The sequence below is a fragment of the Convolutriloba macropyga genome, chromosome 1, assembly GCF_964194025.1.
Source record: "Convolutriloba macropyga chromosome 1, txConMacr16.3, whole genome shotgun sequence".
NCBI classification, from domain to species: domain Eukaryota; kingdom Metazoa; phylum Xenacoelomorpha; order Acoela; family Convolutidae; genus Convolutriloba; species Convolutriloba macropyga.
The window spans coordinates 50896062-50911920 of NC_134468.1; the positions used below are offsets into that span (position 1 = coordinate 50896062).

Here is a 15859-nt window from a genome sequence, read left to right on the forward strand (position 1 = left end):
GTCCACTGTTATTTATTATCTTTATTAATGATCTATCCTCTCATGTTAAAAAGCTAGCAAAATTACACTGTTTGCCGATGACACGAAGTTTTGCACCATAGGACTTACACAAAATGGAGTTCAATCAGATTTCAACGTAGTAAGCAATTGGCTGAATTCCAATAAATTGTGTTTAATTATGACGAAAACTGTGCAAATGAACATAGGAAATAGTGCTTCCGGAAATAGCTATATTGTTAATAACTGTTCAATTTCTTCTAAGCCTGTGTGTAAATATCTTGGTATGCGTTTTGATAGTAAACTGTCTTTTGTTTCACATTTCGAGTATGTTAAAAAGAGATTCGGAAAACAGTGCGGGACTATATCTAAGATAAAACACTATGTTACTAGGAGGCAGTTGGTACAATATTAGAAAAGTACTATTTACCCTATCATTCAATATGGTGGTTTTGGTTTTTGGATGAAAAATCATAAACTTTACCTTTGATTTTTATACCATCTGGTACAAGAGATACATCTACACCATTTATTTTAAATTTGATTAATAGCCGCCCTCATCTTCTCAGCCGGCTATTATAGCGCTCCTATTTTTTTTTTTTACTTCGTCGAATACAAAAATGTTTCGCTTTACCTCATTTTGCCGCCTTTTCAACATTTTGCGTGAAATCTTTTTGACTTCTCTAGGCTAGTTTCTCTCTTCTCTCATTCTGCTAAAAGTGATTTTGAGCATCAGTTGCTCAGCAAAGCAATTCAAAATGAACAGAGTTAGTACAAAAATGGATGTCAGAAATAGAAACGGGATAAACCCATAAAGCCCAATTTTAGATGCCCGCTATTTGAACGTCGTTCCTATAAGTCTTATTTACCATCTCTAATGCTTATTGTTATTGATGGTAGCCCCTGTAGCCTCTCTCTAAAACAGAAGTATGTTCAACCACGAAATGCCATCAAAATGAATCGGACTTAAAAAAATGTTTTTGTACAAAAATCTTTTTTTTTTCAATATCTTCTGTTATTTCAATCCCAATCATGCTTATTGGTATCAACGGCGGCTATTTTCCGGCAATCTGCCGGGTATGTTTGAATTTGGATCAAATGAGATTAATTGGAATTGTTAATTTGTTTATTTACCATTTCTAATAAAATATCAATCATATAATTGTCTAAGGCAAATGTTTTGCCTCCATCATCTTTTAATTTTACGCGTGGATCAGGTGTGGGTGTTATGAGAGCGTCTCGTTTATCAAGAAAGCTGTTTTCTTGTTGGTGGTCTAAAGCTTCTAAAACATTAGTGTTATTCTCAAGTGCTGCTAATGTTTGATTTTGAAGAGCATTGCTTCACTAATGGCTAGTAATGCTTCACTGTTTGTATTCGAAGTTTTAGTTACTGGATCAAATAACTCTTGTATTTTTCACCATAATGTTCTTGTTGTCTTACTTTATCTTCTAATCTATTCTTTCTGTTTAGTTTTTTGCAGTTTATTTAATTCTATAAGTTTATCTAGCTGAGTCATTTTTATATAAAAAGAAAAAATAATTTCTTTTATATAAAAATAATATGTACTATAGGAGAGATAATGATATATAATATACTAACTACTAACTACTAGTTTTTTCAATTTATATTCATATTCTTATTTATATTTATATTCAGATTGTCCGGTTTTCATTTGTTAATCCAGAGAAACGTTGCAGGTTGACATGAGGAGGGCTTGGGTCAAACATTTTTTTCATTTCGTGTTTGTTTGTGTGAGAAAAGTGAAATCAATAAAGGTAGTAAGGAATTGTTGTCTGGGCTGTTTTCAAGAGGCATTGGGTGTTCTGGTTGAATAATTAAAGGAATTTACTGTTGTTCGGTTAAGGTTCTGGCGCATGGTGTTGTAGAAGCCAATTGAATTCCATGTAGAGATTATTAGGTTGTAGTGGCTGTATTCCGGAATTGAACTCTTGCAATGCGGCAATTAATAATGAATAGCATTTTAAAATGATTATGTCAAAATTTTAATTGAACCGTAGGGATGGTTTTTGTTGTGTAAAAATATGTTGAGGGTTTATCTATATAGAAAAAAACGTATCCCATTTGTTTATCTTTATATTCATATTCATATATATATATATATTCAAAGATCAGTGGAACTGCTTCACAAATCATTATATAATCTAATAGCAGCCTCAATTAACTTTCTATCATCATTAATGGTTAGTTCTAGAATATTATTAGCCAGTTTGTCTTTGTCTAAATCTAATGATGTAGCATCAATCAGGGAACCTGCTTTGCAGATTTTTTTACTAGATCTCTTTTGAATAGATATAGATTCTCATCATGAGGATAGCTTTTAATATTTTTTACATATAATCTTTTATCATCAAATGTGTTTAGACTAATCTTACTTATTTTTGTTGTTATGTTTTCACCAACTTTCTGTATTCTACTTTCATCTACAGTTCTCTGTGTGTTATACATTAATGCATTATAATACTCTTCGTGTTTAGCATTGTTACAATTCTTTACTCCTTTCTCTTTAGTTTGATTTGGATAATCTATAAAGCTATATGTCTTTGGTGACAGGGCTATAAACTCTTCTATCATTCTAATTCCCAAATCATGTTTGAATTTACCTGGAACTTTTTTATTTGTTTTGATTGGTGGGTCTAGATTACTTAAGTCCATGTGTTCATTCGGCATTACCTTCAGTAACACTTAATACACTATCAGTATCCATATAATGGAGTTGTAAATCTTTGAGAGATGGTTGAAGAATATTATAGAATACATCATACATGGGAAATTTTTTAAAATCTAATATAGTAACAACTACATATACTGCAGAATCATATTTTTTTTCTGTAAGTATTCAATTTGGCTATAATCCTTATATCTAATTATATTCTTAAATGTTGGTTTACTTATACTTTTCATTATCTTTTCTTCATCGTATAAGAACTTACTTTGAAGGAAGTGTAGAGGATTCATATTTTTCCATATAGTGAGTTGTTCATTAATTTCTTTACATCTATTTCCGCTTCAGTTATAGCTGTTGCTCTTTTTTTAGTATTGTTTTGAATGTAGTCTCTACATATTTAATCTTGTTTAAATTTAATTTTTCTATGAATTTTAGTTACTTTTTTACCCATCTTATTATGGAACTCTAGCATCCTATAATGAACCATATGTTTTGTTTTGTTGTTTTGATCTAAGGTTAATTTCTCTGTTCTCGCCCTACCTCTCTCTTTCTATATAGCCTAATTCATTATCATTTATCTTTCTCTTATTAGGCATTAATGCTAGTTGCTCTGTTCTATCTTTACAAATATTAGTATAGTTAATAGCGCAAACTATATAGTAACCGTGATCACTATCATCTGGAGTAATTAATATTTCTTTTAGAGATGTGCTATAGTACTCGAAATCCTTACAGGGTAACTTTTGCATCATTACATAGCCATATAGGTTGTTTGCTTCTATGTACCAGACTCTTGTTATTATTGCTAGCAAATCTGTCACCCATTATACCGCATATACAACCTCTGTTTGCTTCAACGAAATCATCTAGTGTTTGTTTTTATTGTAATGTATCTAATGTAACGCCATTTGACAACAATCAAAACTATAACCCGGAAGACTTACATAGTGTAGAGGGTTGAGACTGAATTCTTTCATACTTAATTTAGTTCCACTACCATAGGAGTTTAAACCAAAGTGTTCATATGGATATAATGTTTTAGTTTTACAACCATATATCTTTACTATTTGATCTAGAGGCATAGCTAAGAAGTTATAACAATCTAAGAATTTAAGACAACCAATGCTAAACATCTTAGACTTAACAGCAGCTATAGGTATGCTATCTACTTTTTTTTATCTTTATTCTGTTTAAAGAGTTCACTATTTAGTAGATTGAAATCATAACCACTACCATTATGGAATATTATAGGAATGAAGTTTTGTTGCTTGTATCTTAGATTGCACATTTTACATGCTGGTCCTCTAGTTTTATGACAGTGATCTCTTACGTTATTAATACACGCTTTGCCGCATATATGACAAGTGTTATTGGCTTCATGATATAGTTTATCTTTATTAAATATCATCTTTTCATTACGCTTGATATTATTCTCTGTTTCTATTTCTAATAGATCTCTAGCAAATCTTTTGATACAGTCCAAACCAAAGCAGTATTTGAAATTAACTGGCCAGATGTAAACAACACTTATTTGTATGTGTTCAGCGATTACATATTTACAATTTATAGTTGACATCAATGACACAACATTCTATATCAGCGGTTATAATATTTTTTTATATTCTGACGTTTATGTTCATTTATAAAAAGTAAAATGTTTTTTCTTAGGACAAACAATCTCTGGCTTGAAAGAATTGCTACATTCCTCTTTGTATTTATTTTGAGAGTTAAACCAATATGTACATCTATTACAATAATAGAATTAGTGTTGGCTCTTATTCGGTCTTTCTATCAAGGTTTCTATTGTTTTAATTAGTGCACATTGTTCTGTTAGTCCATTCCCCCAAACTAATATTCTGACATCTTTTATATCTTTATCAAAATCATCCACCTATTTAAAGAATTCTATTTTACCTTCACCGCAAGGTGTGTATACCCAAATTTTAATATTTTACAATTTCTGTATTCTTATTATATAAGCAAAGTCATCTTCATGTTGTTGTCCTGGTTGAATTTGATTATTTACATATTTACTCTCACGTGTTGCATGGTCCATATTGGGACGTAGCCAAGCAGTGATGGTTAAATGTAAGCAGTTGTATTTGAAATTAAGAATATTTTATATTGATTTCGAGTTTTTGAGATCGGGAGGTAGATCTATATAACTACCAATGCATGCTTTAGTTGGTTCAATATCTATCTGAATACTTCTTAACCCAAGAAACTCAAAGTCATAGCCATAACTCTCGTATATTTCCTTTTCAAAGTTAAGTCATTGTGTGAAGTCTCCATTTTCATAAATTGAGTTATTAATAATATAGTCAGTGCTGAAGAGTATTCTAGTAGTTTTAACTTCTTCTTTGGTTCTCTTCTTGTACTCACACTCGGCTGTGATCTTATATTTAAAACTCTTAACTTAACGAAACTGGTATTAGTTTTTAATTTCTTCTAAAGAATTATTAATAGCTTCATCTATATCTTCAAGGTAATTTCCAGCTTTATCATTAATATAAAATTCTTTCATGTTCTGGCTAGTGTTTATATCAAAGTATTCTATGTTTTCTAGATACTTGCGATTATGACTATATGAATGAGTAGTTGAAGCTGTTTTATTTTTAAATTTGCTTGACATTCATACTTAATTCAAGAGTAGATACTATCTTCAGTTTTTGTTTTAGGTTTAATGATGGGTTTAGTTTTAATAATATCTTTGGTGTTATCTTTAGGTTGGGGGACCAAGGGCGAAGCCCCTTCAGTTTTAGGTTGGGGGACCAAGGGTGAAGCCCCTTTAGTTTCAGTTTTAGGTCTGAAGAAGAAATATTCTTCTGAGTCATACACCCTCTCCATAGTTTCATCTTCCATTTCCTTTCTCGCACTGTTTAGGTGTTCATCACTTAAATTGTGTTTGATAAATTGTTTCCTTGTTTCAAAGGCCAAATCACAAATATAACAAAAGTTTACGCTTTCTAATTTAGACATTTTTATTTTTTAAGGACAAAAATTCATTTTTAATAATATACAAATTAAAAATGTCTAAATCAGTAAAATGTGATAGTTGTAAAGATAAATCTTGTACAAGGTGTTGTGATAAATGTTTAGATATCTTATTTTTGAGTGTTATATCTGTGAAGGTTACTTTAAGAATAGATATTATGTTAATCATATGGTTATACATTATAATGATCCTAATCTATATATAACTTGTATTATGTGTAACGTAAATCAACAGATCAACGGATTTGGATTTAAAAATTTTTAGTGTAGATTATGTATTTATCTGCATAGATATAGATATAAACATACCAAAGATAGATTCGAGGAATATGTCGAAAAATTTAACATAGAAGTTTAGAGTTAAGCTGGTTTTGTGCAGATTATCCACGAAGTGGCTTCACCAATTTTTGCAAGTTGGTTTTACGTGCTTGTTACATTGAAAAACACTAATCACTGCGTTTCCACCGTTCTCAGTGTTTTTGACTGTATATCCATCACAGTGTGTCCCATATACAGTCTCACAGCAGGGATCATCTTTTTTAAGAACTGTGAATTTGGTTTTTTTTATCTCACTTAGTTTTATAGTAATTCATCAAATCGGGGGACGTTCACTGGAGACAGTGAGGAAGAAACCTCAGATCTTCCGTTGGCTAAAGCAACTTAACTAGACGCGATGATTTAACCACTACGCCAAGTGAGACAGAAAGTTTTAGTTGTAGATTGATTAAATATTGATTAGGGATCATATGAAAATTTTTATTATTTTATATTTTTTTCAATTTTTGTTCAAGTTTATTTTCGCAAGTTGGTTTACGTGTTTTTTGCACGGTCTCTCTAGTTACACTAGTATCTGGGATGCGTCCACCGGAGTCGTTGGGGATAGAACCTTCACTATCCGTCTGATAATGGATAATTACCAGCTTAACTCTGTACTAGTGGATTGCACTATGTGAGACAGGAAATTATAGATTTTGAGGGAATATAAAGGGAAATATAGTGGATAAAACAAAGGGAAATAAAGTAATGTGTATATGGCTGTCTGTAGTAGTGGATAAAACGGGGGTTACAGTCGACAGATCGATTTGGCCCATTTCCCCGAATTCGTGAGGGGAATGGGCCAAATTGGACTGGTGGCTGTAACCCCCGTTTTATCCACTACTCGCGATTGTTAAAGAAATGTTACAGTTATCCAAGCTTTAGGAATTAAATGAAATATACAATTAAACAAAACATTAACAGTAAATTTTCTATGCTCTATTTGTTAATTTTCATCACCACAAAACTTTGTGTTAGTGAAATACGTTAAATGGCTGAAAAGATTATTTGGCCAATTCTTAATACAAACCGTTGGATTGGTTGAAAAGTACTAGCAGTGATAAAGCATCTTCAGTAATCGATGACATGTAATACTCTCAGCTTTCCTTTAAGCTTTTAAATCGGACAGGACGTGCTCCAAAATTGTGTTACCTTCTGCCGGATATTTTTTGAAAACTATTCAAAGATTTCGGGCTACCAAATTGTATCTTCGTTTTAGCATGAGATTTGTATGTTACTTGTTTTCAGGCTATTTTAATGTTTTTGAAACTTCAACTTTTGGGTAATTTCAGGGTACTTTGGACTTAACTGTGAGCTTAATGGGGATAACTGTGGTGATGAAAACTCTTGTTCCAACAATGGACTGTGTTTGGACTTAGTCGAGGACCATGCTTGTCTCTGCGACACAGGTTAGATTACTATTTCTCATGCTTGCCTTCTTTCGCGTCTCGTAATAATAGCGGGCTACTCCTTAGCTTTTGCTATCTTTATCTCAGCTGGCCAACGTTTTACTTATTGCATTTTCATTCAAAATTGATTTCAGGGTTTAATAATATTCGGTGATTAATAATATTCGGGGTTTATTAATAAACGGTCTGATTTCGGCGAAGTTAAGTTCTAAGTTCTAAGTTGTTTTGCAGTGCTATATAGAGCCAACTGGATAGAGATGTAGTAGTAACAACTTAATTTATTGAAATATTTTTCCTTTTCTATATTTGTCAATCAATATTAACCAAAGGCTGGAACCTCTCTACACTTTTTCTTTTTATAGCTGCAAAGCTGTAAGCTCAGCGGAGTTATATTGCGGTGCTCTTGGTTTTTTACGACTCGAATAGGAGTATTGGTTTTCTATAGGTCTTTTTTTTACGACTCGAAGAGGAGTATTTGTTTTCTATCGGTCTTTTTGTTGTTTTTTACAGGAATTAGTTTTATTCATGCGGCATTTTGACCTAAAAGCGAAAGTGAGAAAAGCTGTCATGGTGAACAGATTTTTTCTAAGCGAGAGAAGTTTTTTGATCATGCTCTGCGTTCAGTGAATGACTTTTTGACTTTCGAAAAATGTTTTTGAGAGACCGGTGTGCTTATAGATAACCGTTTTTAGCCGTTTTAGGCAATTTTTTTTACTTGTAATGTGTTTTTTTGGAAATAGTTTTTGGTCGATACTTCATTAATACGTAACTTTTTGAAATCGATAGCACAAAGTTTTTTTGTTGTTGTTTAGTCGTCTGGCGCTCTTTTTTCTTTTTACATTTGTTCACACAGCAAAGCTGAAAACGTAAAATTTTCTGAATGACTTTCTCCTCTCACTAACGGCTTTTGCGCGCGTGACGTCATTTCTCATTCTCACTTTAGCAAAGGTTTTAAGATCATTTGCGTGTCGGATTTTGATCATACGTGACTTACCTCACTCAATAAAACGACTTTTGCACTTTTAAACTTTTGCACTTTAATTTGAATTAATTTAAGGTCAAAGGAACTTTTGTGGGCAGTAAAGGTCCCTAGTGAAAGGCTTCTGCGGAATGAATGATAACAAGATTGATTAGTTTATCGCTAAATGTTTTTTACCCAGCTTTTTTTCGATTTAGATCTGTATCTGTTTCTATCTCTATTGTACGGCACGCAAGTCCATTCTTTCGCAGCTATTCCGGCAATCTGACGGCTATTTTTTTTCCGTTATACGGTTCTTTAATTGAGTTAAAGAAGTATGTTCTTCCTCGCATAAATATGCTCTATTTCTGTGCCGAAAGTTTCTAGATAGAAAAAGTAGACATGCTCTATTTCCAGATAGGAAGGGTAGACAACCGAAAATGGGTTTCCTTGAGAGCGTTTTTCAGAGCGAATAGAAAGTCTTGATTTTAAGAAACGTTTGCTGTGCCTAATCAGTGAAATTTAAATATTACCCTCCTGTATTTTGCCTTGAATGTTTTTAATAGTTAATTACCAAATCCATCATCAAAAAACTAGTTTTTACGGGAAGTGGACCCTCGTTGGAATTCAGTGTTTTAAAACCAGCAGCTATCTTTTATAATACTTTGAACTTAACCTTGATACATTAAGTGCTAATATGGTTCCAAGATGATTTTTTTCTTTTTCCCCAAAATAATACGTTTCCTCAATAAAATGTTTTTTTTTCAATGGTACTCTTTTTGGATCCGTAGCAAGATATGATAATTCGCTTTTCAATTCATTTAGGTTCATTATCATGATTTTAAATTTGTTTTTTGGTTTTAATTGCTCTCGAACGAAGGCTGAAGCAGTTGTTTTTACGAAAATTTTTTCCTTAACCGTTTTTGCGTTTTTGTTGTAGAACATTCTTTCGCTCACTTGAATGCATTTTTTGACGCTTTTTTATTATAATGATGGCTTTTGGGAGCATGTTTTTGACCGCAGCAATAGCATTACAATCATTGAATTTGTGAATTTTGTGAAAACGGATCTAGGCGAGGGTAAGGCATAGTTATGTTCATAACTGAGGAATAGTTATAATGTTCATAACTGTTTTCAGTGAGGTTTCGCTTACTTTATGTCCATAGATTTAGATCATGGTTGCTACTTAAGCTGTAAAGTGTTTAGGTGAAGTTCATTTTCAAGGATGAACTATTGAAAAATGAACTCTTGAAAGACGTCATTTTTGGATCTTGAAGCTGCTGTTCCTGGCTCAAGCTTTAAGTTGTAAATGAGGATTGATTGAAACAAGCACTTTATGCCTAATTTTCAGATGTGTAGCGTTACAATATATTTGATATTAAAGCAGAGCATGAAAAAACGGGAATAGAGTGATAAATATTTCTTCCGACTTGATGAATCCCGAGTACTGCGCTTATTGAATGATATCTTAGTTTTGAAAAGTGGACAATCAATAGATCCACGATTTCTATTGCTTTACTTTACGATTTTCCCAGAACATACGTTCTGATCACCATACATTCAGTTCTGTTCTGAAGTAATACTGGTTTTGGTAACAACGCATCGAAAATGTCAAGTGGCTCTTAATTATTAATTTAACTATCCTACAGTTAACCGATTCCAAAATGAAACCCTTAGTTTTTCTTATCAGCGGACGATCTCTTGCAAAATTTTGCTGTCTCTTTCAGCAGAATGACAAGTTGAGTTTGCTTTTTTCATGTCATAGAAAAAGTCATTTCACCTGAGCAATTGAACATAGTGCTGATGCTTTTTCATGTCACCGGTTTTATATGCTGCCAATTTTGAGATACTGAATTATAAGGCAAATTCACAATTGGGTATCAACAGATTGCAGAATTTCTTCAAGAAAATGGTGCTTGGTGATTTTCAGGGTTTAAAAATGCAGTCAAGTCATTTGAGTGAGCTGATAACAATTGAGCCTTCACCAATTTAAGCAGCAAATATCATAAACATTGTTTCCATTATTTTTGGCAGCATGAAATAAATGTTGCTTTAGATCAGGTCGCTTAACAGCAACGAACTGTGATACTGTTTTTCAGGCCCTTGATTCCATTTTTGTTGGTCATATTTGGGTATAAGGAAAATATGTCACAATTTAATTCAATATTGTTCTGATGTACTCATGGCTTCCGTTACCCCTTCGTTAAAACTTTATCGCATTTAATTCGTAATGCTTACGTCGTGTGTGTTTGTTATTATGCAAATTTTTGGGTCGACCGCTTTCTTCTAGAATAATATTTCGCTTACTTGAGTGATTAATTGCTCTCTAACGAAGCTTGATGCAATTATTGTAAACGTGTGTTTTTTATGCAAAGTTTTTGCTGGATCGTTTTTGCGCTTTTGTTCTAGACATTCTTTGACTTCTTCCGTGATTTTTTCACACTTAGTTTTTCATTTTTGAGCGATCTAAGTTGCTCGCGTTCTGAAATTCTGAAATTTTTTTTGGTAAAAGCGATTGCGAGAGAAGGGAAGTAATAGCCATTGTAGCTGAGAGGATAAGATGTCAGACTGCCAAGCTGGAGGTCAGGGCTTCGCGAGCAATTAATTCGACGTTAGTCGGTTTCTATTTTGCTCTTCAGCCGAAAGAAAGGGAACAAAGTGGTAAAGTCCCAGGGTATTAAGTCTCTGTGTAGCTCTCTTAGAGTCTTCATTGGCTCTAAGTGTACGGTTCGAGGAAGTTGCTGAGGAAGTTTACTTCATGATATGAATGCCAATTCAGTAGGCATGCACCCACCACATATCTGCTCTGTACGCTCCTACCCATTGCGGCAGGCCTTCTTAAGCTTGTACGAGCTACTGCTCAAATCAGTCCCTCGCCTGCCAGTCGAAAGCAATTCTGTGTTCGGTAGTCGGTTATGTTTTATGAGACGAAACAAACAAAAATTATTGAGGTTAAAATTTTACTTCATTCATTTACTTCGCTCACAGTTTGTTTCACGTCTTACATACATCGTTAAAGTATCACATAAAAATTGTTATCATGTTATCATGATTGTTATTCGCCTTCGAAGAACAATGCTGGAGGCAATTATTGTAGTCGCTCGTGTCGTTTTTTAAGCAAATTTTTTAGCTGACCTGTTCAACTTTCCGATTGATTTTTTATCACTTCTTTGTTTTTACATCAGCAAAATTGTTCTCTTATTCACAATTTTATGAAGTTGAACTCAATTGGCGGCAATTTATTCGACTTAAGCGGCCTATCTGAACCCTAATAACATCATTTGAATCCCTGTAGAAAAATTATTGCCCCGCTACCACCTCACCAACCTCCACCTGAAGCACTGTACAATAGAGTAGAGTCAAGTTGATCGTTCCAGAGCAATGTGTCTCCCGTTCGGGAGATCGTTCGGGAGAATAACTTTAAAAAATCATTTAGTGTACGTCAGCAAATTATTTGCTAGTCTTCCTTGGTTATTATTTGCTCTCGAATGAAGTTTGAAGTAATTTATTGTAAATGCGTGTGCCTTTTTATGCAAAATTTCGTGCTTGACCGTTTTTTTTCTGAAACATTCTTTTGAAATTAAGTCTGTTGCTATAATATAATTTGTTTTAAACAAGGGCGGTAAAATGCCAGCTTAGCTTAGTGGTAAATTTCCCGGACTATCATCCCGGAGATAAGGGTTCAAACCCCTTCATGGTCCGAACTTTTGCACCCATAAAATTTTTCTAGGCTACATCCCCTCTGAATTAATTGACCCCGTCTGTCGTTCGAGAGCAATTTGTTGCAAATTGGTCGGTTTATATTAATAATTCTCACCTAGGTTATTAGGAGAGTATGCAACTGTATTGTCTAAACTTGATTTGATTATTTGAACTTATAACAAATATCTTGATAATCCTGTGTTATTGTATTCAAAATACAGTGGCTGTCTTCGTTGAACAGATTTTTAGTATAGTTAGTTTCTTAGAAGATAGGGCTACAGCTAAGCCGTTGAAAAACATGCACACAAGGAGTGTGTCATTTGTGTCACAGAAACTAGCAGAATTTTTGACTGGAATCTAAGGATTTATCTCATTATACGCCTCATAACACCCTTCGGATATGTAGTGAGGAAGGAAAAACAGAGTTAGAATTTCATTCTGCAGTAGTACTCATCAGTTCACAGAGTTGCGTTGAGGACTCTCAATCAGAATTTTTTAAGCTGTCAACACTGCAGAACTAGCAAGTTTATTGGAAAAATTCCATCGTTTTGCTGATTAGTTAGCAGAAATGCTTTGAAAGACTAATTTTTTTCACTGTACAGAAAATTAGAACTGAACAAACGAACGGTTGCAGACAAAAAGCAACCATGATTTTTTGAATCCCAATTGAAGGCAATATTTTTTCATAGAAATTGAATTGTTTTCTTTGTAAAGCTCTCAGGGTTTTAATAATTTATTGACTTATTTTACGTTTCCTGCTTTTATGGGCTTCTTAAATTAGCCAGATAGGTGATCACACCAAGTGATTTGGGAAAACTGAAGAACGGTTTCTGGACCGTGTTTTCTACACAGATTAACTTTCATTGACAAATAAATGGTCAAAGTTCAATTATTTCAAAGGTATGGTTTTTAGCTGTCTTTGAAACATTTATGCTCTTCACTGTGTAAATTCATTTATGTCTAAACAACGCATAATAGTTGATGTAGTGCTGGCAATTTTCGTGGGGTGCCACACCAAATTAAAATCTAAAGTACTTTAAATTTTAGGAGCATAATATCAGCCTGGAACATTTGTTGAGAAAATAAAAGCTCCAATTGAGCTACAAACGTTGTTCCAAAATTTATATCCATTTTTCTTGCGAAAGAAATGTATTCTCTATTTTGTCCCAGAAATTTGTTTCTTGTCGAGGAATGGAGTAAAATACTGCTTTTTCATTTTTAGACAGTAAATTTGAACGTAACTGCTGAATTTCCAAGTAACTGCTGATTTTTGCCTTTATATTTGCTAGTTTTTGTCACCATCAGCAGCCTAAAAAGCAATATCGGAGCGGTGTTGATGTTGTTGTAGTTTTGCAATTCAAACTAGTTGAAGTATGTTGAGGCGCTGTCTCTTTTACCATCTGTTCACACTTTTTTGATTTTTCATGTTAATGCGAGGGTTGAGATTTTGTTTTCTTTTCTTGATCTTTGCACGCATGCTATTGAAAGATAAAACTTGTGTTTTAATTAAAAAAAATGGTTCCATTCATTTAATGGTTTCATGAGTGGCTAGTCGTTTTTGTGAAATTGAAACTCTTCTTCATAAAATATTAGTGAATTTTTGACTTTTGACAAGACTTTTTTCTTTTTCGCTCTATTCATTGTTTTCAGTAAATATAGGTCTCAATTACATTCTACTATTGCATATTGTACTTTTTATTCTGTTTAATAACCTCCGTCAGCCTCTCAACAGCTATTATTTAGGCGCTCTCCTTTTTTTCCAATCCAAAGAATTGGGATTGTATTGGTACTTTTTTTACAATCCCAGAATCAGATTGAATTGGGTCACTGTCTTTTGACAATCCAAGAATTGGATTTAGGGCTCTTCTTTTTTTAAGCTGTTTTCACACATTTTTCAAATGACTCTGATCTTTGATGATCCAAAAGGCATTAAGTTTTATTAGAGGCCCAACGCTCGCTTTAGTAGTCTTTCAAGTGCTTTTTTGGTGTTGCTGCTGGGAAGGCGTTTTAGGAGTTTTTTAGCCTAACATAGTGCAATTTTTTTTTACGTTTTTCGGCAAATTTCGAGGTCTATTGTTGAATTATTTTTGAATTGACGTTTGTCATGGTTGATAAGGGTTTTATCAGCTATGTTTTGGTACTGCTAACATGAAAGTTTTTCAAAAACTTTGCCATTTTTATTAAAGTTTTTTTAGCCTCAGGTGCTATAGTATGTTACTGCATAGTTTTTAGTGGAAATGGAATTGTTTTCAACATTTTATTATTAATTTTTTTTTGCAAAATTTTTGACAAATGTTTTCAATTTTTTGGAAAATTATTTTTATGCTCCTAGTTTATTGATCCTTATTCGTCCTTCTGGTACTGCAAAAATAAATACTCATGTTCTGCAAAAATAAATACTCACTAAATAATACTAATGTTCGCAATTTGTTCAAGTTTTTTAAATAATTTTTTTGTCCTTTGTTTTAGTTTTTCCATCTCAGGGGCCACAAACTTTTATCTAGGGTTTGATAATAGGGTACTGCATTGTTTCTAGTGGCAATGGAGGGGTTTTCAACACTTTAATGTCACAAACTTTAGCAATTTAGCCATTTTTTAAAATATCGCTCTAGTAGTCTTTCAAAAAAATTTTTGACAAATTTCAAGTTTTTTTTCATTTTTTTGGAAAATTATTTTTATGCTCCTAGTTTATTGATCCTTATTCGTCCTTTTGGTACTGCAAAAATAAATACTCCAAATAATACTAATGTTCGCAATTTGTTCAAGTTTTTTAAATAATTTTTTTGTCCTTTGTTTTAGTTTTTCCATCTCAGGGGCCACAAACCTTTATCTAGGGTTTGATAATAGGGTACTGCATTGTTTCTAGTGGCAATGGAGTGGTTTTCAACACTTTAATGTCACAAACTTTATCAATTTAGCCATTTTTTAAAATAAAACTTGCAAATTTTTTCAATCTTTCTAAAATTCTTGTCTTTTTCGAGCGTTTCCAGACTCAGGAGCGAGCGAACACCCTCCAGGAGTGGATAATAGGCTACTGCATTGTTTACAGTGGCATTGGAATGGTCTTCAACACATTTAATGTCACGAATTTTACCAATTTTTATAAAAGTTTTTTTTCAATTTTTCTAATTTTTTTTATTTTTGAGTGTGTCCAGACTCAGGGGCGAGCGAACACCCTCCAGGTATGGTTAAGAGGCTAATGCATTGTTTCTAGTGGCAATGGAATGGTCTTCAACACATTTAATGTCACAAATTTTAGCAATTTTTTTTAAAAAACACTTTTTTTCAATTTGTCTAAAGTTTTCTCGTTTTTGAGTTTTTCCAGCCTCAGTGGCCGAAAAAACCATCTCTATAGTCTGAAAATAGGTTAAGGCATGGTTTTAAATGTCAATGGAATTGTTTTCAACATTTGAATGTCACGAATTTCATCAATTTTTTAAAATAAATTTTGCAATTTTTCCAAGTTTCTCGAAAATATTTCTTTGGTTCACTTTTCTTGCCTCAGTGGCCAGGCAACATCCTCAAGGGTTTCGTTGTATGTTATTGCATAATTACTAGGGTTAGTGAAATTCTTTTCAGCTTTTTTTAATGTCAATTTTTTGAATTTTTTTGATAAAATTTGAATTTTTTTTCAATTTTTCTGAGAACTGTTGTCAGATTCTGAATTTATCAGTCTTTGACCTAAACATTTTTTCAATGATTGAAATTGGGTTACTGGAATGGAATTATTTAGGGTTAAAAGTTCTGAGCCCAAAATGGTTCAAATTTTTGCGTTTTTGTCATTTTTTGGATTGTTG

The 15859-nt window shown here is 32.9% G+C and overlaps 1 protein-coding gene across 2 annotated transcripts in view; it reads left to right on the forward strand.

Annotated features, from left to right (window-relative positions):
* LOC142340177 (uncharacterized) overlaps positions 1-15859 on the forward strand; it is a 172538-nt gene that overhangs the window by 55028 nt on the left and 101651 nt on the right. For both annotated transcript variants that reach the window (XM_075390683.1, XM_075390687.1), the window contains exon 6: positions 7286-7402. In XM_075390683.1, the coding sequence (XP_075246798.1) occupies positions 7286-7402 (117 nt within the window). The remainder of the gene's footprint in view (positions 1-7285; positions 7403-15859) is intronic.